The sequence below is a fragment of the Chionomys nivalis genome, chromosome 2, assembly GCF_950005125.1.
Source record: "Chionomys nivalis chromosome 2, mChiNiv1.1, whole genome shotgun sequence".
Taxonomy (NCBI): domain Eukaryota; kingdom Metazoa; phylum Chordata; class Mammalia; order Rodentia; family Cricetidae; genus Chionomys; species Chionomys nivalis.
In genome coordinates, this window is record NC_080087.1 from 108,992,072 (window position 1) to 109,018,044 (window position 25,973).

The following is a 25,973-nucleotide window of genomic DNA, read 5'->3' on the forward strand; positions in this document are numbered from 1 at the left end:
TGAGCTGTCAGACTGATGCAGGGAGCTGGGAACCAAATTCAAGTCACCTAGAAAAGCAGCAAAGCACACGTAACCGCTGAGACATCTCTCCAGTCTCCGAATTGCCTCTTCTGTGCCAGACACTAGATTTTCTCTTATTACTAATATTAAACGCTATGTACCCGGTAACATACAACACTCTAAAGAAGGTTTCTGTGTGTGTGTCGGGGGGAGATAGGTGCAGTTGTGTATGGGGTCTATTGTTCTGCTTTAATACCTTGACTTGAGACAAGACTTTTTACTGAACTAGAAGCTAGGCTGGCAGTCAGCAAGATCCTGCAATTTTCTTTTCTCCACTCCTCAGTATTGTGGTTACAGGGACAAAGCCATTCAGCTTTTAGATGGGTTCTATGGATATGAACACAGCCCCTCAAAGACTGCAGCAAGTGATCTCACCCACTATGCGGACCCAAGAAAAGTTTTCTTGGCCAGTCCTAATTCTGTAAGTTTGTGTAGTTCACTCTGGAAACATGGCACCAGTTCATTAACAGTGTGATGTTCATTAAGTGTTTAACTTCCCGTAGCTTCAGTTTGGGTTCTTAATCAGAAATATTTTTATGACAAACTGTTTTTGAAAACTGAATAAACTATCAATAAAAGTGTTATTTTGAAAGAATTAAAAGTTCTTTGTAGGGAAATTCCTTTCTGGATCAGGCTGACCCTTAACTCATAGACTTGCCAGCTTCTGCTGCCAGGCTTAAAAGCGTGCGCCACTGTGCCTGGCCTTTCCACAGGAAATTCTAAGATTTGTAGACGGAGACTGCACTTACATTTCCCAGCCACCCTGACTCAAATAATCACACAGAAATTATATTAATTACAACACTGTTTGGTCAATGGCTCAGGCGTATTTCTAGCTAGCTTTTACATCATCTTTCTCCTTCGGCAGCTACATGGTATCTCTCTGACTTTGCCTATATATATGTTTGTACTTCCTGCCTGGCTTTATTCTGCTAAGCCATTGGTTAAAACGGCTTTATGCATTAACCAGTAAAAGCAACACATATACAGAAGGACTTCCCACATCAAAGAATAGTATGGATGAGCATTCATGTTCAGAGTAAGAACAGGTAAAATCATCCCATGTAAAATGGAAGAAAAGAGTAAGAGATGGTGTTGCTATGCTCTCCCTCAACACGACAGTAGACAGAGAACTACTTATAAAAAAGCTGATGTCTAGGTCTTGCTTCAAGTCCAGCAAAGTCTGGGGAGCCAGCATCTCCCTAACTGCCTGGGACATAATCAGCACTTTCCCTCATGTCCAGCTTGTGGAAATCCAGTAGGTGATGGGCTTTTCACCTCATGCAATTCTCCTTTTTAAGAACCATTTGTTCCCGAGGTCTCAGATTGAAAACTTGAGATCATGCACTATCACATCCATCCTGCCACTCATCAATACTCCTGTATGATGGGTTCTGTTGGACAGCAGTCAGCTGTGAACCACTCACTCTTGGAACACACACTGACAGAATCCTAAGTTATCAGCTGCCTCACTCTCCCACGCACGACCTCAATGTGCTAGGGGAAAAAAGGGGCTGCTGGGAGTAGAGTGCAAGGAAGAAGCTGTGACATTTAGTGCAATCAGACCTTTTACCAATCATCATTGACCTCTGGAAGGTGCTCAGCCCAATTATGTAATCACAGGACTGGGTGCCTTTGCCCTGCCCAACTCCTCCTCCAAAGCAGGGCTCATTCTCAACCCTTGAGGCTCAGTGAGCTCACTGAATAGCAATGCCTGCCTGTCAATGATGATCTCCTGAATGTGCTCAACTGAAAGCTCTATCACCCAGGTGCCATGCCATTTCTATGGCACTAACTGAAGCAGGCTGATTGAGCCACATGTCCCTCCCAAACCACCTAACCAACTCCAGGGCACTGCGAGTCATGTTGCCTCTCTGCCTCCCCATTTCTGAAAGCTATGAGCAAGGTAGACCAACTTCCTCAAGTTAGACCAATTTCTTCTGTTCTATGGCTCAACTTAAACTAAGATTAATTGCTACTGCCAGAACTCAAATTAGAATCCCAGGTGCTACTGTGGTTTCTGTCCAGTGCTATGTCCTGCTTCCAATAACAAGCTGAGTGGTTGGAAGTCATCCAGATACAATTTGATTTAGGAGACCAACACACCTGCCCTTATTATTTTTGAGTTTTATATGTGTATGCTTGGGTGTTTTGTCTGCATGAATGTTTGTGCACCATGTATATGACAGGTGATGTGGGCACCAGAAGAGCATTGAACCCCATGGAACAAATTACAGACTGCCATGTGGGTGCTAGAAATCAAACTCAGGTCTTCTGGGAGAATAGTTAGTTTTCTTAGTCACTGAGTCTTCTTTCTAGCTCCCCACGTTTTAATCTGAGCCATTGCTCTAGTACCTCTGAAAGACACAAGTCTCCATCAGGAATTTCACCTTAAGTTGCAGCTAACTGGTTAAAAACAACTGCACAAATTACACTAATTTCTCTTGCTCCATTGCTCAAGCCACCAATCCTTTCAGTCTGTCCCAAGGTACACAGGATGTCTTTAACAAATTCTGTATGCTGAAAGCTAAACACAACATACCTTAATTCCCCATAGGACACAAAGTCAGCTGGTCTAAGTCAACAGTGGAAAGCCTAGATGCAGGACCCTTTAGTTCCAGATCCTGCTACTATCCCAGGCTCAGGGGTCTGGGCATACTTACAAATACATACATGGCAGTAGTTGGGACTCTCACATCTTTACCAGAAGCAGGATGAGTGTCCACATTATCCTGAGGGGCTGGGATGGAAGAGACAGAGCGTCTCCTAAGGAATAACACAAAAAGCAGACATTATACAGGACTGTTTAGGATTAGTGTCTACCAAACTGCTAAAGAGACCTCAAGAACAACCCTACTTAAGCAGTGTGCTGTGTTAATAGCTGTTGTCTTTCTAGACCCTCCAAAATCCAGGACTCACATCATCTTACTCATATGTCAGGAGTTAGCACACACCTTACTTTTCTGTTTGCTAATTCATGGGCTTCAAAACCCAACACTGACACAATCTTGAACCAAAGTTGCTTGCCCTGTCAGTAAATGTTGGGAAAACATTTTCTCTAACATAGTAGCTGGCTTGGAGGTGAATCTCCGACACCCTGACACACTCTTTTAAGCTGAATTCCATGCCTAGTACAAGAACCCTCAGCTTTTATAACTGGTCAAGGCAGAGTCAAATGCATGCTAAGAGAAATGGCATCAAGAGCATGATGACTGCAGAGAGCTCAACCTGACTGCCCAGCTCAAGGGCTCCGGCATTCATTCCGAGGAACATGCAAAGCGCCCTGGTTAGCGTGTGGACATCGATGATTGCGGGCAGCGCAGCGTGGTCAGCACGATTATCAATAACCCACACTCACATGCTGGGCTGAGAGAGGGTAATATTTTCACCTGGCAGCATCAGAAGAAGAATGATGTCCCAAAAGGGGAGATTCGGACAGACTAAAGGGAAAGGCCATAGATCAGCTCACAGCAAGATAAAGAGAAAGGAAGTTGCAGAAAAGAGAAGCTAATGACAAGCTGAATTAAGGCATCCACGTTCTTGGCACTGCTGAAATTCTGGTGTATATTAAAAATAATACATCACATACATATGCTTAGGTATATTCACACATTTTTAAAAGGAAAGGTGAAAGACTTCTAACCTACCCAAAGATATTAGTGATAGAATCCAGAAGGCCTCCAGCAGGCTGCGAGAGTCGCTTACTAAAGAGGAGGGGAGGATAGGTTTAAACCTTAGAAACATTTTGCCCCCAAATCAAAACAGCCCCTAAAAACAAGTACCTGGGAATACACTTTCCATTCCCAAATCCCAGCCAAGACAAACTCAATACACCATTTGAACCATCAGGAAATAGTAAGAAGGCAGAAGGGAAAACCCAGTCTACAGTCTTAAAAGAAACAAGGTTCTCTAAGAAATTCCCTGGCAAGGGATCGTCTAATTCACCAAAAACTTCAGGGTGTTAAATTTCCATCCATTCTTTCAGCCCTACTTTAGCAAATTAAAAAAAACAAAAACAAAAACAAAACCCTACAATATATATCCTTGTGTCCTAAGATCTGAATGATTGCAGTGAATAATGAAATTTAACAGTTCACCCATCTTTCGCGAGGTTGGTGCACCTGTTTGTGTCAGAAATGCCAGGCCACCTGTCTGCCTCCCTCCCACTCTCCTCTCTGTGTGGTAGAAGAGGCTTAGGGACTCTGGGTACATCTGATTAGGTTTTCCTGTCATGCCCACAAATTGGCAGTCACACTAAAGCTGGAGCTCGCCTTTTTCCCACCCAGCTGGTCCACTCACGTAGCTGCTCTGCTGACGGCTCGCACAGGAGAGGTCTCCTCAGTGTGATCTGAGGTCTCATCCACAATGACTTCAATGTCATCATCCCTGGAAAGAAATGAGAGTCTGTCACTCCTCAGTGTGATCTGAGGTCTCATCCACAATGACTTCAATGTCATCATCCCTGGAAAGAAATGAGAGTCTGTCACTGTCCTGAACAGGAGCTCTGCAAGGGCCAGTACCACATTCTAGAGATGAACTCTTCCTGAGTCTTGGCTGCAAAATGATGGTGAAGGAGAAAAGGGAACTACATCATGTTTGAGAAACACACACCATTTTACCTATTCAAAACCAATAAAGCCAACCAAGAATAATTTCCCAAAAACAAAACCTAAACACATGTGCTTCTAATAGCTGGAGGGCCTGCACACTTCTTGTGCTATCATCTGAATTCGGAACATGCTCCTTTTGTTGTTCATGCCAGCGGATGCAGGCCCCTCTGGTTTCCTTTCTACACATTCTTACAGGCCAAGTTTTCCCCGATTGTGAGGAAGGCAAGTCATAATTCTGGTCTTAATGATTTGCTGTGTTGCAATCTTCATGGAAAAAAAAAAAACACCTTAAAATATTAAAATCTCAACACCCATTGTTTGGATTCTTAAGATTTTGAAAACAAGATTTTTTTCCCCCTTTTCTATGATTATCTAAAGAACCTGTTACACCAAGCAAGTAAAACCATGACTAAGTAAATTTATTTTCCCTTGTTTACTCTGGGATTACATTTAACCGCTTTATACTCTTGGTAGGGGTATGGTGAGAATAAGGAGAACAAGGCTATGCCTGATTTTCTACTTGGCTGGCCTTCCCAGACAGACCTAGAGTGTGAGAGTCACAGGAGAAAGATAGCAAGAGGAACAATATGAACTGAGCCTACAGTGATACTCTGTGACAGAGTCTCACGGTTCTAAAGTGACTGGAAGTGTATAAGAGCCACACCCCAGAAAATACCAGGTCTTGCCTCCCCGTTCTAGAAATGTAAGTATCTCTGACCTAGACTGTTACATTCCTGTGGAGAAGATAGATGGGGAGAATCTCTATAGCAAGCTCTCCCAGGTTTACATTTCAGCACAGCTTTCCATGTGGAATCCTGGGAAGGATGCTGGATCCTTCTTAATCATGCCACCTGGTTACAGTAGCAAATGAGGCAGACACATGGTACTTCCTTTTTTTTTTTTTTTTCCCTTTTAAAGGAACCAAATCTCATTTTTAGGCCACCTACTTATCTACTACTTTGTGGGTTTGAAAAAAAAAAAGGCATCAAGACCAGTTTTCTCCATTGAGGTCAGGAGATATACACATTTCATATTCTCTCCTAGAGCAAAAATTTAGTATAACTCTCCTTTCCTTTAGGGGAAGGTGTATGGGTTCAAGTTTAAACCGCTCCTCTCCACTTAAAAATGTATTTATGTGTGAGTATTTGGATTGCATGGATGTATGTATCATGCTGGGTACCTGGGAGGTCAGAAGAGGGCACTGGATCCTGTGGAACTGGAGATATACAGATGGCTGTGAGCCACAATATGAGTGCTGGGAACTGAACCAGGTCCTCAGCAAGGGCAACAAGTGCTTTAAACTGCTGAGCCTCTCTCAGCCCTAGGAATCAATGCACATTTAAGTAAAAGTAGGTCATAATTCTAGAGCTAACATAGCCCAGCAGGAAACCCATCCTGAATCAGAGCAGAGAGGACTGTTACTGAAATCCCACCATTTACCACGGGACTGCCAATACCAGGCACTTCATTTTCATTAGCAGGTGGAGCATGGAGGGCTGACTGGATCTAATTTCTTCTTGCGAAGAGATTTCTGATCTCACTAATGCATCAAAAATTGGATAAACTTCCATAAGGTCACAGACCCAGATAGTAAAACTGAAACCACAGCCCAGATTACATGACGACAGGTCTCGTGAGGAAGGCCAGTGACCCAAGAGTCTACAGGAAATAGTATGGTGGCTCTGTGTGAGGGAAGTTAGTCATCAGCTGGTTACTGTCAACAAGAAACACTTCTGGGAAAGTAACCTGGTGATGTATCTGAAAATCTTAAGTCAACACAGTATTATTTTTAAAAATTCATCTCAAGTAACTGATTTGAAATATGGTCAAAGGCCATTTCAGTATACTATTTCTAAGTACAATGGAACGCCACCAGCGTCAAAGTAACAGAAGTGGTTGTGCGCATCTTACTGTCCAGTGGTGATAATGGATTATTTTGTGCCTTTCATTTTTTAACTTGGGCTGGGACTGCAGCTTCTATCCCCAGTACCTTCCCGTAATAAAACTATTTTAGCTTTTAAAGAAATAAAACCATAAAACTAATCATTAAGAGCACAGTTTAGATTAACTTCTCTGTACTTACTGTTCAACAGGCAAGGGTTCCTTTGCTGCCTCTGCAAGCTCCTTCTGCAGCCGTGCTTGCCGCCTCCTGTTTGCAGAAACAAAATGAACAAACCAAAACATAGCACCAGGTTTCCATCTCAGCAAACTTCTGGTTCTGAAATGTGACTTCAGGTGCAGGACTGCAGAGACGGCTCAGTGAGTAAGAAAGCTACTGCCACAGGCATGAGGACCTGAGTTCAGATCCCAGCACCTACACTGAAGGCCCAGCATGGCTACAGGCCTGTAACCCCAGTGGGAGTAGAGACAGGAGAATCACTGGGACTGTGCTCAGCCAGCCTAACTTTAGGTTCAGTGAGCAAGTCTAAGTCAAAGGAATAAGGCAGAGTCACAGAGCAGAACATCCAAGAGCCTCCTTGAGCATGCCTCCTGTACCTCTCCACAAAAAATAACAATATGGCAAAGACACCCAAATACTGATGAGATTTCCCATTATAAAAAGGCTCCAGACAATGAAAAGGTATGTGCCACCAAGCCTGATGACCTGAGTTACATCCCTTGTGGGAGCCACCTGTGGCAAATGCACTCTCTCACACACAAAAGAAAACCAGCCTGCAGGGACCCAAGGCTGCCTAGGACAAAAGGTGCTTCCGTAATTCCAGAGTTAGTTATGGTTATGACTTAACTCCCTGCAATGATCTATCTACTAATCCAGCCACAGCACAAAAAAGAAGAAAACAATGGCTACCATTGTTTATAATGTGCGTGTAATATAAATATAAAATACATTAACGTTAAACTTCTAAAAACAAACAAAAAAACCTAAAATATACAATCTTAAATGTCTTCATAAAATTCTACTGTCTGTGTGCTATGTCACGACTTAAATGTAAGGACCTAATTTTTTCACTATGAATAACGTGCCACCCCCCTGATTGGACATTTGTGAACAAGATTCCTTACTTCCATGGCTGGGATAAGGCCCAACAAGTGGGAAAGTTATCAGATTCTAAGCAGTTCTCCTAGAGGTGGTGCCATGTGCTTCCAGAACACACTAGTCTCCTAACAAATCTTTCTGGCATCTTTACTGATGATAGCCACTGCTGCTTGTCAGACCCATCTCTCCTAATAACTGCATTAAGATCACTTTATTTTAAAAGATCTTTTCTGGCCCAGTGGATTAAAGTGATTGATGTGCAAGTCTGATGATCTGCATTTGATTTCCTGGAGCCCACATAAAGGGGAGAACTGATCCCACAAAAGGTGTCCTCCAACTTCCACGTGTACACTGTGCTTTCCCTTCCTACCCTGTGTGAGCACATGCCTAAGAGCACACACAGCAATGACAGAAAAGCATTTCTTAATCCACTGTTCCCATATTAAGAAATCTAACAGTTTTACTGCCACTCCTAATTACTGTGTTTGATTTTCTGACCACAAAGCCCGCTAATATTTAGGAACTCTTCATGAAATAATCAGCACTCATTTGTTTTCTACTTCGACCTCTAAGACCTCATTTTCCCATTAAGTGAGCACAAAACACGGCAGGGTAAGCACTCACTATCAGTCCTTAGCACTCTCTCCTAACCCCATTGTAGATGAACTAAAATCCCTTCCAGACTGAGCTACAGATAGAGTTTTTAAAGTGTAGTCTTGTTGTCTGAACTTAAGTATGTGGGGTAATCGTGGACCTTGACCATGAATATACCACCAGCAACTATATGTGCACTCATGTGTGTGCTAAATTCCTTTATGTTGTGTCATATACATGCAAGTTCCTAATATAATAGGGTGGGAGGTTTCCCTACTAATTACAGAATTTAGTAATTGTCAGAGAGGTGCTCATTTCAAAAGCTTTGTTGCTGCTGTTGTTCTGGATTTATGGGGTCTTAAGACGACTTTAGCGGAACAGTATTAACTAACTGAATGGTTACAAAATTCCTTATTCAGACTGCTGTCACTGATACCCCAGTGACCCATCTTTTAATTCCCAGCATAAACTCTACCTAGATTTTACTGTATTAAAAATATTAGCAATAAATTTGGTTTAGAAATCTCAATTTTACATTCCTGAGGTTAAACTAGTTTTGGTGTTTTTTTTTTTCATAACAGGGTTTCTATGTAGCTTTGGAGCCTGTCTTGGAACTAGTTCTTATAGACCAGGGTGGCCTCAAACCCAGATCTGCCTGCCTCTGCCTCCTGAGTTCTGGTATTAAAGGTGTGCGCCACCACGGGAAACTACAGTCTTCTTACATACTAGCAGAATCAAAGTTTTTGTATACGCCTGAACAGCTTCATGAAACTGGGAGGTAGCTGGAAGAAAGACGTGCAACAAGGATACACCACTTGAACAGTGTGTTCCAGATAGCATATCCCTCTGCTCAGCTGCAAATGCAGATTTCTCTGACTCTGCATTTCTAATTCTCTGAATTTCTAATTCGTCCAGTGTCTCCTCTACCACCACCACATCGACAAATCTAGGCATGCTTTTCTTTTCAAAGAACCAGTTCTGCTCCACCAACCTCAGAGCACACTAACTAAAGCTAAATATCACACCTGGAGTCCTTCTCATTTTCTGCATTGAGGCGATTTGCTTCCTGGGCCTTCTCAGCCATCCACCTGGTGACCAGCTCCTGGTTCTCCTCAGTAGTTTTCCTCAGTTTCTCCTCTAGAGCAGTGAAAGTAATCTGCAGGGCATCATACTCATCCTTCAGGGTCTGGTTGGCTAGCTCCAGGTCCTGCAGTTTGGTGCGCAGCTCCTGGCATTCCGTCTCCAGGTTAGAGATGGTTTGTAAACACTCTGCAATTCTGAAAGAACAATGTTAGAAGAGGTTTCTCTCATCAGAGAACCTAGGTGGGCTGGAGCAAGCAGCAGCAGGAACACTGGCCACCATACCTGGTCCATCCAGCTCCTTGGTGTACAAAATAGTTCTATTAGTAAACACCCAGGATGAAGTTCCTACTGACCACAAACAGAAAGTAACAGTAGCTCCCCCGCCCCCCCCTGAAAAAAAGGCCTTAAAGAAGGGGAAGCTCTAGGCACTTCCCAAGTGGTAAGGCCTTGTAAGGACCTCTCCACAGCTCTAAGGTACAAGGTCTGATTGTGTTTCCCGTCTGCCAGAATTCTTGCCAGTTAACAATCACAAATGTACCTTCCACTATCCTAACAGACACATGCTTGGATACTGTGGCCCTGCCTCTAGTGACCACACTCAGTGGCCATGTAGAACCGAGAATGCCTCTGGAACATTCACTTGCAAGGGCCACCATTACTTCCTTAGCAGATGTCCAGCACCTATGAGTAAAGGGGACTGCCCTTGCTTCACTTAGAAAAGAAGCTCAGGTTGCAAGCAATGCAATAAAATTCTTGTGGAAAGCAGCGTGGCCACTGCTTGCCACCAGTTCTGCCCACAACAGTACAGCAAAAACAATGTGTAACCCAACAGCCAGACCCCCCAGGAGACGGTCTCTACTTACTTTGCTTCATTCACCTGCATCTCCCTGTCCTTCTGCTGCATTTGGTTATTCAGGTCAATCACCAACTGAGCTAACTGGGAGAGAAAGAATACTCTCATAAATAAGAGACGGTTGAATCTCAACCACAAGCTACAAAGTGGGTTACCATTTCCTTTATTTTTAAGAAAGAAGAAGTGCTGTTGGGTGGTTAAAAAGGAAAAGGGAGATGGTTGCAGAGCAGGTAGCCTTTGGGGCTGTCTGCTGCCTCTTACTGACAATCTAGGCTGGGATGTTTGTGCAGAGGATAGCCTCCACTTTGTGACTGACTCAGCTGAACACAGAAAAGGTATTTTCTCATCTAGACTTATCTCAAGTAAGCCCAGAAACTAGGGTAACTAGGGTAATGCACTCAACTTCCGTGACTGATATTTGAGGGTTCACTCAAAAGCTGATGCATCAGGAAGGCCTTTACGGGATCACAGAATAAACCTTTTGCTCTTGAAGACTTCCCTACTATTTCTCATACGCTGCTGTTAGAGCAGTGGTATGGCTTTGGCTCACTTCTTGCTAAAAGACCTCGTGCTGACTGATGGTTTCCTTTGTTGTGTCCTGTCCTATGCCCCCTCACCTTGCCTCATGGAGAGTTTGTAATATCAAATTAGACCAAATTACTGAAATGCTTCAGGACTGCCTTCCTGCCTCTGTCAGGAGGGTCCTGCAAAGAGCAGAAGGCTTTCTTTACCTCCCCACGTTTCTTATGCAGTTCTGTCAGTTCTTCCTGGTGTTTGATCCTCAACTGGGCCATTTCTTGTAGCTGACTGTCACTCCACGCACCATCGTGTCCAGGACTAAATCACCACCAGCCACACGAAGGCAACATGCAAAAAAGGAGAATGAAAAAGTATCAGACTCAAGACCTTCCACACTAGGCAACAGAGCACCATCGAGAATTTAAATCTACCAATCTACCAAACCATTTTGGCATCTGAAACAGTGGCAAATCTTGAACCATTACGAATAAAAAGCAGGAGACTGGTAGTGGTAAGCCAACCACAGCTACCTGTCGATCAGAAGCAAAGGCTGGGCTTCGGAATTAGGTGTAGGTGAACAGTCAACACACCCACTTGTTACTGCATTCCAGCCCTGTGCCAGGTACTGCTGGCTCTGATGAAAAAGGCAGAGGGAACACAGAACTCTGTCCTCAGGCAGCTGAAAATCAATAAAAAGCCTTTAATCCCAGCACTCGGGAGGCAGAGGCAGGCGGATCTCTGTGAGCTCGAGGCCAGCCTGGTCTAGAAGAGCTAGTTCCAGGACAGGAACCAAAAAGCTATGGACAAACCCTGTCTCGAAAAAAAACAAGTAAATGTGTGAAGTTACAGCTACAAAGAAAGCACAAACAAGGGAAGGAAAGCCCTATTCTATTTGGCATGAGGAAGCAGGGCTTCTTTGAGGTGACCAGAAAGAAATGAAGGGCAAGACATGTGCTCACTTACTACTTGGAGAAGGATCCTCTGAGTAGAAGGGGGAACACACTATATACCCGGAGACCAGTGTCAGTGGAGAGGAAGAAGAGCCAAGGCTCAGAAAATAAGATGATGCTGAGCCTTCCACTCCCTTGAGGACTGTGAAGAGGCATTCACTCACTGATGAAGGGTTTTATTAGTCTAGGTGGGGAGGTGGTGCTAGGACAGGAGCAGAAACAATGAGACCAATTAACAGACACTGGAAAAGCCCTCTAGACAAGGGAGCTCACACCACACTGGTGCCAGTGGAGACATTCAGAGTCTAAACCATTCAGAGGAGTGCCTAGAGTACTTGGATGTGGGGAATGATAGACTGACAGGAATCAAAGATGACTCAGAGCTTTGAGCCTGAGCAACCAGCAAGCCAGGTTATCATTAATGAATTGAACGGCAAGACTGGGGAGGAACAGGTCTAGCTAGGACAGAAGGATTCTGCTTTGAACATCCACACTGACAGCTCAAAGGTAAGGTCAGCACACAGATGTGCACAACACTGCAGGAGTACAGGCTACCACAACAATAATTTGTTTGGGGGACTCTGTCAGATATTTGATATTATCTCAGAAACACTGTGATGAAAACCACTAAGAGGCTCTAAATTATACAGGCAGAAAGAAAGGAAGTTAATCAGTTAACAGCTGCGCGCAAAACAAACTGTGTGGAAACCCAGACCTAAGTCCTGTCACCACAGACCTCCAGGGTCACTACCCCTGTTCAGAGAAATATCTGGACTCAAACCCATACAGATCCAGAAGTAACCATTTCTCCTCAAGGAATTCCTACCAATCCCAAAGATCTCTTCTCCAAAGCTCAAGGGCAAACAAAACTGCCAACAGTCCTGATCTGGTGTGGTGACTATACACTTTTATCAAGGGGTACCTAGCCTTGCTCCCAGTAGCGGAAGGACCAGTGTCCCAGGATCTGGCTCTTTATTTTTTTGGCCAGCATCCACAATGGACTAAAATTTTGGCTAACAACAACTGAAGATTTATGGTTCAAGGGAACGGTCCTGGCAAGAGCTACAGATATGCTATTAGTGGGTGACTCTGATCTGGAAAAAGTGATAGGAAAAAAGGAAGGCTGGACAGTGACTGAACATCCATGCTTCAAGAAGAAACAACAGCCTGCTCCTTAAGACCTTAGGCTACAATGGAAAAGGGGAAGGGAGGATGACAAAAAGTAGCATAAGCTGGGCCTGGTGGTGTGAGACTTTAATCCCAGCAGATATAAGAAGACCTCTGCAAGTTCAAGACCAGCCTGGTCTACACATTGAGTTTGAGGACAGCCAGGGCTAAATAGAGAGGCCATGTCTCAGAACAGTTTAGTAACACCTCATAATTCAAACCTCTACTTACAATTGAATTTTTATTATATACCTAAGTATAATCATTCATCTCACCCTTTAGGCAACTGAATGCTTCCAAGAAGTAGACAACAGCAGTAGAAAAGTAGAGCACCCTATATAAAACCATTTAAATTTTATGTCTTTAATCTATGTCTGAGTGCTCTGTATGTACACCTGCATACCAGAAGAGGCATCAGGTCCTATTATAAATGGTTGTGAGCCATCATGTGGGTGCTGGGAATTGAACCCCGGTCCTCTAGAAAAGTAGCCAGTGCTCTGAACTATCTCTCAAGCCCCTATATAAAACCATTCTTACTGACTTTGAGTGATTAAAAAGTATATCACCAAATCTTTCTCTAAATGCAAAGCATCAAATTCATTCCTTCTGCCGGGCGGTGGTGGCGCACGCCTTTAATCACAGCACTCGGGAGGCAGAGACAGGCGGATCTCTGTGAGTTCGAGACCAACCTGGTCTACAAGAGCTAGTTCCAGGACAGGCTCCAAAACCACAGAGAAACCCTGTCTCAAAAAAACCAAAAAAAAATTCATTCCTTCTAACCTACAAACTGGCATTCAAAAGGCAGGCTCATGAAATGAAAGCAGTAAGAAAATCAAGTCATTCCTCACACAAGGTTGGGAGGGGTTGAAAAGAGTAACAGGGAGGACTTCCTAACTGCAGATGAGGACAGCAGGCTGACGGGGACTGACATACAGACACAGCACCCATCAGAACTGCTAGGAACAAGGCAAAAAGAGATAGGCCGCCCCCCTGCTCTGGAACCAGCGACTTCCTCCTACTCACAACAAAACAAAGGGACTGATACCTTCTGTGAACACTCAATACATTTCTAAGCAGACATCCCGTCATGCAGGTCTCTGGCTTACCTTCTGTCCCCACAAAGTGGACTCTTAATTCTCATCTCTGCATCACTAATGCCTGGACACACTACAGCCACAAATCTAAACTGAAACTCTAATCATAGTTCACAAATGAAAGGTGGTAGCAAAAAAATGTAACGGAAAGGATATGGGAGGGAAAGGGTAATCGAGGGAAAAAGGAGCCCTAGACAACTTGTGGAAAGGACAAGTTAATGAAGACAAGTCAGTCAGGAGGACTGGTTCATTATGGATGTTTGTGGGAAAGACTTCCAATAAAACAATACTCTAATAAAATTCAGACAAAGAACTGTCTATATTTACAATACCCTCTCAAACATATCAATCTGTTGATGATATAGGAATAGTCACTATACTGATTGTTTTCATCAACTTGACCCAAGCTAGCGCCATCAGAAAAGAGGAAACCTCAACCCAAAGAGCCCCATTAGACTGGCCTGTAGGCAAGCCTATGGGGCATTGTGTTGATTAATGATTTATGTGGAAGGGCCCAGCCCACCAGGAGTGGTGCTAGCCCTGGGCAGGAGGCAGTCCTGGGGTGTATGAAAAAACAGGCGGAGTGACCCATGGGGAAGAGGGTTCCGCCATGGCCTCTGCTGCAGTTGCTCCCTCAAGGTTCCTGCCCTGTCTAAGTACCTATGCCAGTTTCCCTCAGTACATAAGCCAAATAAACCTGTTCCTCCCCAAGTTGCTTTTGGTCCTAGTCTTTGTGACAGAAATAGAAACTTAGTTAGGACAGTCACCAAGAGCTTACCAGACAGGCCCTCCTGCTGTCACACACTTTTAATCATAACATTCAGAAGGCAGAGGCAGGTGGATCTCCGAGTTTGAGATCAGCCTGGTCTTCAGAGTGAGTTCCAGGAGAGCCGGGGCTAACAGAGAAACCCTGTCTCAAAAAGCCAAGGTGCTCACCCAGAAATACATCTTTTAACTGAATGAATTTAGGTGAACAAGGTAAAAGCGTTATTTCCTATAATGAACCAGATCACTGTAACTAATATTTTAAACACTAGAGAAGCCTCTTCAGGTCACACAGGTAGGACCCATGCTGGGCAGAGTCATCTACTCTCTGGAATTTTCCCCACCCTGTCACTTCCCAGATGGACAGAAGGCCATGTGGAAGATGCATTTACAGGCAGAAGTAAATGGTAGGCCACACCTATCATTTCTGGTTTTGTTTTTTAAGTTAGCTACCTTGTTTTTAACAATTGCTAGGTGCCAACACACAAAGAGTATAAATGTTTGATTACTAATAATGGGTACTGTTTCCATATCAGCCATTGACTATGCAAACGTTGTAAGCAGTATGGAGAGGACAGGAAGACTCTGAACCCCATTTGTTCTGGAGTATGGCTTTTCATTAAAGCCCAGTAAACAATCAAACATTCCACATGAACGTACATGGGTATTTAACAGGACTTACCATTCCCATCAACAAATACTGCTACTTTTCCAATCTAGTTCTTGAAAGAAAAATAAAGGCCTGTAGCAACCTGTTAATTTGATTTCACAAGCTAAAGCCGAAAACACCAGGCTGAAAAGGATCAAACAAATCAGTACTATAATAAAATGCAATCTGTGTTTATTTGCCAGTTAATCCTGTTTTAACAAGGCTGTGAAAGACTACTCAGGAACCCAGTTGTTTCTGATTATTCAACTTTTTTAAAAAAGGCTGGGTCACACTATGATGTCTTGGTTAGCCTGGGACCTACTATGTATATCAGTCTGGTTTTGAACTCAGAAATCCACCTTCCTCTGCCTTCAAAGTGCTGGAATTACAGGTGTGCAATACCAGACCTAGTCCTTGTTTCTGATTATTCAAAAAGAAGAACCCAGTGGGTTAGAAGAGAGATGGAAACAAGTGCCCTGTGGAGCACTCAACCCGATGGTACTGTACTGATAAGGCTTCCGGGGGTGGGCGGGTGTGTGGGGCTGTGTGTGTGTATCTTCTGAACAACCACTGTAGTTACACGATTTTAGGAGTTTTTATATGAAGGAATTGAGAAAAACTAGGCTATAAAACAGGTGTTTGCTTTAGAAAGTGCTGACCAGCACCTGGGAAGCTGAAGAAGGATGGCCGCATGCTCAAGACCAGCCTGGGCTAGCAGTGTGGGACCTTGCCTCAAAAATAATAAATAAAATACACATGAGAGAGAACAGTAAGACAAATTTCAAATAAAATATACAATATAAGTTTGTTTCAGAATACCTTATCTCGTGCCTATTTGGTATGTCATGCTTTTCAGCTTGTAGTTTCTGGGCCAATACTGAATGAAGATCTGACTTTTCCAGCAACTTGGTATCTATATATACAAAAAGAAGAAAGCTATTATTGCACCATGTATAAAACTTACAAAGCTTGGGACCAAAAAAGTACCAGAGTCCTGGACAAATGGCATCATGATTATGTGGCAAACTATTGTTTGCACAGGCTTGGTCACATGCTGTCGCTATCTAGGAATTCCTTGGGTTTCTCGGCCTAAAGCTTATGAAGCCCAACTACAGGTGCCCATGGACACACAGCTGTAAGAGCGACCCCTGGGGAGACAACTAAAACTGCTTCTTATTTCCAAGGTTACTGTTTTCCGCCTCAGGAGTAGGAACAAAGTACCATCATAACAGTAAAATGAAACACTAGGTACTATGGATCCTTACTGTATATTTTTCAGACCAGGGTACTGGGAAGTGCAGAAAGTCTAATGGGCTAGAAAGAAAGGTTAGAACCCAATACAGGAAAAAGAATGATGAAATATTTAGACTTTATTTATTTATTTACTTGGTTTTTTTCAAGATAGGGTTTCCCGACGTAGCCTTGGCTGTCCTGGAACTTGCTTTGTATACCAGACTGTTTTCAAACTCAAGAGATCCGCCTGCCTCTGCCTCCCGAGTGCTAGGATTAAAGGGGTAAGGTGAAATATTTAGACTTCTTACTGGCAAAAGATGAAATAAAAGACTGTAAAAGTAGGCAGCTACATGAAAAAATCTGAATTAAAAGACGTCAAAGTCCACTGTGAAGCTTCTTGCTCAGGCAATTGGATGGAGGTTTATCTCAGAATACTGTTGGAAGGACTGTGGCAATAAAACAAGTTCTTTCTGTCCGTGAGATGGTAAACAGTAAAGAAACTCAAAAGAACAGACAGGTTAAAAGATATAGTCAGGGACAAAAGGCACAGTTCAATAAGGTCTGATCGAGGGGGTTCTGAAGGGGCAAAAACAGAGGTGATCCTTCCACAAAAGGTCAGTCTACAGTCTTATAATGAAAGCAAATTAACAGAAAGGAAGTAAGGCCAGTATATTAATGTGGAGCCATGCAAAATACACACATGAGAGGCGAGATGAAGTTTAAGATTCTCTTTCCCAGGATCTAATTTTTTTCCTAGTTGTCTGAAGAGATGACTAGGGAGAGAATTCGGAGCAACTGCATTTCTGTTGGAGAAAGTTTTCTCGTTCACATGTGCTGAGGTGCAGTTCAGTGGCCGAGTATTACTCTACCATGCCAGTCTCTAGGCTTGAGGTCACAGCAGTGCCCAAAGAAAAAGATTTCTCACTCAGTAATTTGAAATGAAAAAATTTCTTGTGGTAGGGGATAAACAGGAGACACAGGTTAACACATCAAAGGACAGCTCTGAGTCAGGGCAATACCTCTAACCTCAGCACTCTATAGCCTTAAAGAGGATCTGGGTTGGAGGCCGGTGTGGGTTACAAAGAGACACAGTTTCAAAACATAAAGCTCCCCTTCTGAGTTCCAACCTCATCAGGCAAAACAAGAAACTGACTGTGGGAACTTGGTAGACCTTTGAAGGAGGGTGGTCACAAATCAATACAACAAAAGCCAGGTGTGGTGGCGGTCCCACTTCTTGAAAATGGAAGTCAAGGGCTGGAGAGGTGACTCAGTGATGAAGAGCACTGGCTGCTCTTCCAAAGGGCCTGAGTTCAATTCCTAGCAATCACATGGTGGCTCACAACCACCTGAAATGAGATCTGGGTGCCCTCTTCTGGCCTGCAGGCATGCATGTAGGCAGACCACTGTATACTTAATAAATAAATCTAAAAAAAAAAGAAGAAAAGAAAATGGAAGTCAAGGAGTTTTTTCCTACATTAGGAACTTTAGGAGGAAGTGGCCCCTTGACTAGTGTGACAGAAAGAGGAGTTAAAATCTGGTATCACTTAGTTTCACCACAGATGGACACCCCGTGACAATGGTGGGTAGGTCTTTTAAAGGACACAATGAATATAAGAGGGTTATTTCACAAAAGTTCTTTTCTCCTACGTGGGCAATGATAGTGCACACCTCTAATCCCAGCACTCAGGAGGCAGAGGCGGGGGGATCTCTGTGGGTTCTAGGGCAGCCTGGTCTATAGAGAGTTCCAGACAGCCATGACTATTACACAGAGAAACCTTGTCTTGAAAAACGGAAGGAAGGAAGGAAGGAAGGAAGGAAGGAAGGAAGGAAGGAAGGAAGGAAGGAAGGAAGGAAGGAAGGAAGGGAGGTTCTTTTCTCCTACAGGGAAGGCTAGGTAACCAAGGCCTCTATGTTTTTCTTCAAGTTCAGGAAACACAGGTGCCGGTCAGAATTATCTGGCTTGAGACGGCTAGAATGAACTAGGTCATAGTCAAACTGGAAAAGATATGCCCACTGCCCTGGCCTATAAAGGGTTAAAGCAAGCAAAGGCAGTCTGCACAACTGGCTCCAGGTCTCTCATATTATTTTCTCTTCTCCTGGCCCCAAGCAGCCACTACTTAACTTGTTTGACTAAAGATATACTTTGAATAGGATCAGTACTGACAAACAGTACTATGTAACAACTCAAGGTGGGATGGGACAATAGGACTAGCTTTCTAAATCATAGCTTTGTATTCTATCCATTGCCTTCACAGGTGGCTTAGTTGTTAAAGGCTAGCCTCACAACCAAAATCTGATTGTTTGGAAGGTTCTACCCTCTCCTACCAACAACTCATTCAGTTTTGAAATTAAAAAATAGTTCAGTTTGTGTCTGAGATTATTTGCACCTGACTATTATGTTTTATCATACAGATGGTTTTTAAACTCCTTATATACACTATACTATTTTTATGAAGCAGGCAGGGCAAATCTTTATCCCCATTTTAAAAACGCATCAAACCAGAAAAGGGGAAAAAAATCAGTAAGGAGCTAGTGAGGCCTACAATGTAATTTGACTTAAGTATATTATTTAAAAAGAACAAAACAAACAAACAAAAAAAAAACACTTCTAAAGAAGCAAGAACTGAATTATGAAAAGGATATCACATTTTGAGTAAGAAGTGGCTTCCTGTGCTACAGAAACAGCCACTGCTCTCCTAGAGTACAAGAGATTAACCCTGCAGAGACACAGGCCCCCTCTCTTCTCACCTTTGAAAGCAGCTAAGTGCAGTGAAAGAGAGGAGCCATTTCTCTGGAAGTCCAACAAGAGCAAATGCAAAAGTGAGTGTCTGAAAACTAAGACCAAATCCCAGCCCCACCATTAATCCACACTGCAACTTCAAAGATACTTCTTAATCATCGTTAAACTGGCTGCTTCGTAAAATTTAAGATGAAATGATGCATGCCAATTATTTAACAAAGTGCTCGAAACCATTTAGGAAGCATTAAAATTGATAATTATGCGATCTCTGTGAGTTCAAGGCCAGCCTGGGCTACAAGATCTAGTTTCAGGACAGGCTTCAAAATTACAGATGAAATCCTGTCTCAAAAAAAAAAATTAATAATTATGTTCCGCCATTTATACTGGCTTAATCAGTTGGAAGTGCTTTTGATTTTCAAATATTTTTGAAAGATCCCCAGATGATTCTAATGTGCAGATAAGCTTTGAAACTACCGAGTTATCTCAATCGGAATGCAAACGGTAGTATTACTATTTCAAATCTCATTATCCGCAAAATTTAGGAAGACTTTGCCCAGGTTAACTCAGCACATAGGACCTTAGGACCGAAGAATGATAATTTCTTCGGTCAAATGTCAAACAGACTAGCAAAACTGGGGACACGAAGCACGGAAATGCTGGTGAGACTTCCTTAGGAACACGAACACACACACACACACACACACACACACGCACACACAAATACTTTTGATCCTTAAAGTCATATAGAGCGGCGAAGAAAATCACTTCTTTCTCACCCAAGGCTTTCAATAACACCAAAGGCTATGATCCAACGGACAAACCATAAGATTCAAAATGTGTACAAAAAAATGTGGAGAAGCCAGAGAAATGAAAGGCTACTGGTCCCACAGCACTCCGAGGAGAACGTTAATCTCTCAAGATACTGCTTAAAGTCAATGTCTGTCTCGAACTTGATCCCCAAGACAGGATGTTTCGGGAGCCTGAATACTTATGTGCATCAGCACCGAGTGGATTGTCGGGATTCACAACCACAAACGACGCCTGCGGAAAGAAAGTGGAAGAGGAACCCTCCGCGACCCCACCTAAGGTTTAAGTCAAAGAAGGAAGGAAAACACTGAAAGGGCTCGGGGCGCGCGGAGCCCAAGGTCCCCGCCGAGGCTGCCATGCGCGCGGGCGGAGCCGGGGCTCGGCCTGGGGTTCCCGCTGCCGCGCCGCTCTCCTCCCCGCCCCGGGCCCGCGTGCGCGGCTCACACTGCAGGATGATCTCCTCGAATGCCTGCCTCTGCAGCCGGTCCCGGCGCCTCAGTTCCTCCGCGATGTGGCGCTTCCAGCGGGGAAAGTCTGCGGCGCGGAGGCCCGACGACATGCCGAACGCTGCCCCGGCGCCTCGAGGCCGCCGATCCGCGCCGACACTGGGGACTGCAGGCTGCGCCGTGCAGCGAGCAGCGGGTGCACGGGGGCCGGCCGCCCGAACCTCACCTCCACTCACAGGGCACCCCTGAGGCTAGCCGGGATGATCTTCCGGTCCCTGAAGGAAACGACTTAGCAGGGGGCCGGAAGACCCGCCTCGCTGCCGGACGTCGTAGACCGCACGCAAGCTCGCGTCCAGAGACGTCGCGGGACGCTCTCAAATGACGCAAACTCGAAGCCGGAAGTGTCGGTGATGAGAAGCTGCCGCTGTGGGGCGCCCTGGCTGCGCGGAAGGAGACAGGAAAAGGGCAGTTTTGTCATGTGTCTATTCTCCTTGCTGCTTTTATTTTTTTTTTCTCTTGGCCCACCTCCTTTATTCTCATTTTAGCTCAGAAGTGGGGCCACACCCCTCCTAGTAGCGAAATGTTGAGTTGAGCGACAGCCTTCCGAAGCATTTCGTTATCTAACTTGTAAAATAGAAACGCTAATGGTACTTAACGGGATTGTGAAAAGCTATACAATGTAATTTCTGTCTCAGCTGCATGACAAGCCTATCTTTAAATAGACATATGCCCCTCCAAGGCCCATCCAATGTCTATCTGCTGTAGTGTGGGGCAGGCAACTGACTCTTTGAGTGTGTGTGTGTGTGTGTGTGTGTGTGTTTTGATTTCTATTCCATCAAAGGAAATAAAAGTTGAGAGACACAATTTAAGCAGAAGTTTAGCGAAGCAAACACGCTAGACAGAGAGAGGAATGGGATGTCTCTGTTGGGGATTTTATCGACATTTTTATGAGAAGGAGGTAGGTAACATAATTCATGGAGTAAGGCGTCCCTTTTCCCCTCCCAAGTTATGGTGGACTAGTTCATAGTTTTAGAATATTCTGATTTTCCCAGGAAAGCCCACAAGGTATCATCTGGAGGAATGCAGACCCTTTGTGAATACATACATACATACATACATACATACATACATACGAGCCTTAGTTTTTGATTAGCTAGGAGAGATATCTGCAGGCTTAAGAACATTTAAGAACGTGGGAAATTCTGCTCACCAGGAGACACAGCAACCAAATTGCTGCTGTAGCTCACTTGACACTGTGCTGGTTTTGTGTTTTGTTTATTTTCTTTTAACCTGACATAATCTGGGAAGAGGGCACCTCCACTGAGAAAATGTCTTCATAAGATTGGCCTATAGACAAATCTGTTCAGTGTTTTCTTGGTTAACAAACAAACAAACTAAGGGCTGGGCTTGAATGGTTCACTAGGGAGGCAGAGGCAGGTGGATCGCTGTGAGTATAAGGCCAGCCTGATCTACATGGTGAGTTCCAGGACAGCCAAGGCTACAAAGAGAGACCCTGTCTCAAAAAACCAAACAACAAAAACTTAAGACAGTTGCTTCATATATCTAGCTACTTTTTGAGACTATTAAAGCTCCCAAAAATAATCTCTTAGTTCTCTGATATGAAAATTGAGATTTAGCAGGTGGTGGTGACACATGCCTTTAATCCCAGCATTTGGGAGGCAGAGGCAGGCGGATCTCTGCAAATTCGAGGCCATCCTGGTCTACAGAGCAACTTCCAGGATAGTCAGGACTACATAGAGAAACACTGTCTTGGAAAACAAACAAATAAAACAAGAAAGAAAATTGAAGTTTTATTATGAAAGTTGGGCCATGGTTTTATGATAGTTTCTCAAGCTTTACAAAGTTAGGAATAGGGATTAATATATCTTCTAGGACCCCCTTCTCCCTGATTCTTCCCTCAAGTTGCTTTCTACCCAAAATTCTTGTATCTGCTTCTGGAGTAGCTGAGACTATACACAGTCATGTGCCCCTGTGCCCAGAACCACTGATCTTAGAAACACCACTACCACTAGAGAAGGGGTTGGATGAAAACAATAGCTAATAAAAATAAATGTGAACAGTGAATCAGAGTTTGAGTCCATCCTTAGACTCCTAGGAACCTCAGAAGGCAATCTAACACTAGTAGAATCTGAATGGGAGAAACTGATGTCCAGATCCTTGAAAAGATGGCTTTGGTTGACAAGCTTAATGGAAGAGAAAACTTAGGTCAAAATAGAATTGTCTAGTTGTCATTGCCTTCAACAGACAAGTGAATACATAGCCTTTAACATGTTGGTAAAGTTGTAACAGGGGCCAATAAAGTGGCTTATTAGGTAAGAGCAACTCTTGCCAAGTCTGATGACCTGAGTTCAACTCTCAAAATCCATACAATAGAAGGAGATAATTGACTCCTGACAGTTTTCTTTTTAATACACACACACACGGGCACCCATGTGCACACACACATACACAACACACACGTATGTGCACATACAATAAATAAAATGTAATTTAAAAAATAATGGAATCACACAAAGTCACAGAAAGGGGAAGAAATGTCCAAGAATCTTCTAATAAGATCCTTCAGAGACAGGTAAGAAATCCTTGGACCAGAACAAACATGAAATGGAGGAGGAGGAGGACAGTCAGAACTGTAGTAAGGACACTCCATTAGCCATCACTCTGGAGGCATTGAAAGGACCCACGGGAATTAGAGATGGAAGCCATTTTCTCCTACAGGAAGGAAATGAAAAAACAGGTCCTGAAAGTCACCAGGGATATCTCCAACTGCAACAGTGTTGTCAACTGCAAAAGACCATAGCAGCAAACCTTGACAACTAATCATGATAATTTTCCAACAGGGTATAATTAAAAGTGTTGATATTTTTACTAATTTGCCCAGTCAGCAGCCACGTGGAGTTGTGCCAAATAATATTTTGATGCATGACCATGTACAAAAATATTTGCCATTGCATTGCTAATAATAAAGTGTAAAGTTAGAGATGGTTTTCCCAACCCTAAGAGATTGGCTAAATTATTGTAGACTCATTATCACTGCTCATCTTATTTGTTTAAAAGAAGTATTCCTAACTCCTCAAGTATAGATGCTTGTTGAATAAAAGATAATCACTAAACTAAGTGCAATAAGCTTTGCTCCACCCTCTTTGCTAATCACAGCTCTGGCTAGCACACCGTGAATGACCTTGAACCATCCTTCCTTTTAGTACTGTGCTCCCTCCCTCTGCAGAGTTTTGGGCACACTCCTGCCTTCTGACTTCACAGGGGACCGTTCTTAATAGTCAGGTCATATCTCCCTCTTACAAGCATACATCTCTTCATGGTGTTCGTCACATTTGGAGTTTATCATTACTTGATGGAGGCCTGACTTCCCCCACTCACCTGTAAGTTGTATAAGACAAGAGCCCTGTGTATTTTTTGCGTATTATTACTTGTCCAGCAAAGGCAGGAAAGTTTTGAAGTAGTAGGTGGCCAACAAACACAGTTTAGTGAATGAAGAATACAAAAATATTAATGATATGATCTTAGAGCATCACACTTGCAATGTGGTGTCTCCCCTCACTCCCGGTCTCATGTATCCCAGGCTGGCCTCAGACTCACTATGTGGCTAAAGCTGGGCTCGTACTCCTGGTCCTATCTCAGCCTTTCCAAGCATTTGGTTGTTCTGTTGCTGTGAAAAGACACCATGACCACGACAACTCTTATAGAGGAAAGCTTTTAAATGGGGATGGCTTACAGTTTCAGGGGCTTAGCCCATTTTCATGGGAGCATGATGGCATACAGGCAGATGTAGTGCTGGAGGGGCTGAGAGTTCTACATCTGGATCTGCAGGCAGCGGGAAGGAGAGACACTTGACCTGGCTTAAACATTTTTAAAACCCCAAAGCCCACCCTCCAGAGGCACACTTCTTCCAATAAGGCCAAACCTGCTCCAGCAAGGCCACACCTAATCCTTGTCAAGTATTGACACTCCCTAATGAGTATGCACGAGAATCCATGCGACGGGGCATTCCTAGTCAGACCACCACAGTGCCTTCTGTGCATTTTCTAATTTGTAGACATTATATATGTACTATATATGCTAGTAAAAGTTAGACAAATATAAATGGCCATGTAGTTATTGATGAAACCAGCTGTTAGGCAACATGCCCAACTCCATGGATGCTAACCTGCGCAGGAACACTTCTGTAGGGCTGTGAGCTATGCCCTTTTCTGAGCATGGCACTTATTATAATTCACTTATTTCTCACAATAGCACGACTCGGCTATCATTAGCCAGGATTAGCATCATCACCCTTATTTACAGGTGAGGACTCTGAGACACGGATTAAGTAAGTTGCCTGAAGAAGCCTGGTTAGACCTGGGTCCAGATGCAGGTGGTTGGATGCCACTCGCTCATCTAGCTACTCTCTGGTCCAGCTGGCATTAAAGCTCATTGGAACCCGCTGAACAAACAGATGTTCTTATGTTTTATTTTACTTTTGTCTTCAGAGACAGAGTCTCACTGTACAGCTCTGCTGTCCTGGAACTAGCTATGTTGAACAAGCCAGTCGGAATTTACAGAGATCAGACTGCCTCTGCCTTCTGAGTGCTGAGATTAAAGGCATGCACCACCACATAGGGCTAGAGAACAAATTTAAGTATTCTGTAATTCATCTGCAAATTAGCCAGTAAGGAGGGCATCACAGGTAGCCAGCAGGAAGTGATGGGGAGGCCTTAGTGCATTTACAGGCTCTACAGGAAACAAATGGACCAGAGATTAGTGACAGAAATCAGCAGGAAACGAAGCTGTCAGAATCTTGCAGTGGCTGATAACAGATCTAAAGCGATTTTTCTGTTCTGGTAAATAACAAGTGTCTACAGGATTCAGCATGCTCTGCTGGGAAGCAGCATGTGTGAAACGGATTCTGACTGACCAGAATGGATGTAAAGCAGAACATGAAATATCTCCCAGCCCTTGTAGCAGCATGATGATCAGCACAGATTTGCTCACAGGAGTGGAAGGAGCATCGCTTACCAAGGCACTGTGTGGAAAGTCTGCTTTCACTAAGACAAAGCTCACCTGCCTAATGGATTTTCAGTGGAGTCGTTTCTTCTGTTGAGACCTTACAGGAGATTCTCACCTTAAGCCTCTGCTGGGTGACTTTTCCTAGGCAAACACAAACAAGCAGCTACTTCCCCAGACAGGGTCCCAAGGACAGACCATAGAAATGGTTCCACCAAGACTCAACTTGATAAACTACTGAGTTTATTGGGTTTGCTTACAGAGCATGGGTGAGGAGTTACAGAAGTATAGATGACCAGCCGGGCGGTGGTGGCGCACGCCTTTAATCCCAGTACTCGGGAGGCAGAGGCAGGCGGATCTCTGTGAGTTCAAGGCCAGCCTGG

The 25,973-nt window shown here is 43.8% G+C and overlaps 1 protein-coding gene and 1 non-coding gene across 5 annotated transcripts in view; both read right to left on the reverse strand.

Moving 5' to 3' along the window:
* The window catches only part of Atg16l1 (autophagy related 16 like 1), a 35,528-nt gene extending 14,666 nt beyond the window's left edge, over positions 1-20,862 (reverse strand). Inside the window, exons 1-10 of one of the 4 annotated variants that reach the window (XM_057755922.1) lie at positions 20,567-20,862; positions 16,162-16,255; positions 10,930-11,035; positions 10,209-10,282; positions 9,288-9,539; positions 6,754-6,819; positions 4,360-4,446; positions 3,708-3,764; positions 3,450-3,500; positions 2,724-2,826 (exon numbers count right to left, since the gene is read on the reverse strand). In XM_057755922.1, the coding sequence (XP_057611905.1) occupies positions 2,724-2,826; positions 3,450-3,500; positions 3,708-3,764; positions 4,360-4,446; positions 6,754-6,819; positions 9,288-9,539; positions 10,209-10,282; positions 10,930-11,035; positions 16,162-16,255; positions 20,567-20,681 (1,005 nt within the window). In that variant the 5' untranslated portion in view covers positions 20,682-20,862. The remainder of the gene's footprint in view (positions 1-2,723; positions 2,827-3,449; positions 3,501-3,707; positions 3,765-4,359; positions 4,447-6,753; positions 6,820-9,287; positions 9,540-10,208; positions 10,283-10,929; positions 11,036-16,161; positions 16,256-20,566) is intronic. The other 3 variants (XM_057755941.1, XM_057755924.1, XM_057755931.1) reach the window with 3 other exon arrangements.
* Positions 1,378-1,648, reverse strand: LOC130870602 (small Cajal body-specific RNA 6). The gene has a single exon (XR_009056746.1). It is a non-coding gene; the product is annotated as a small Cajal body-specific RNA 6 (non-coding RNA).
* Positions 20,863-25,973: the final 5,111 nt, after the last annotated feature.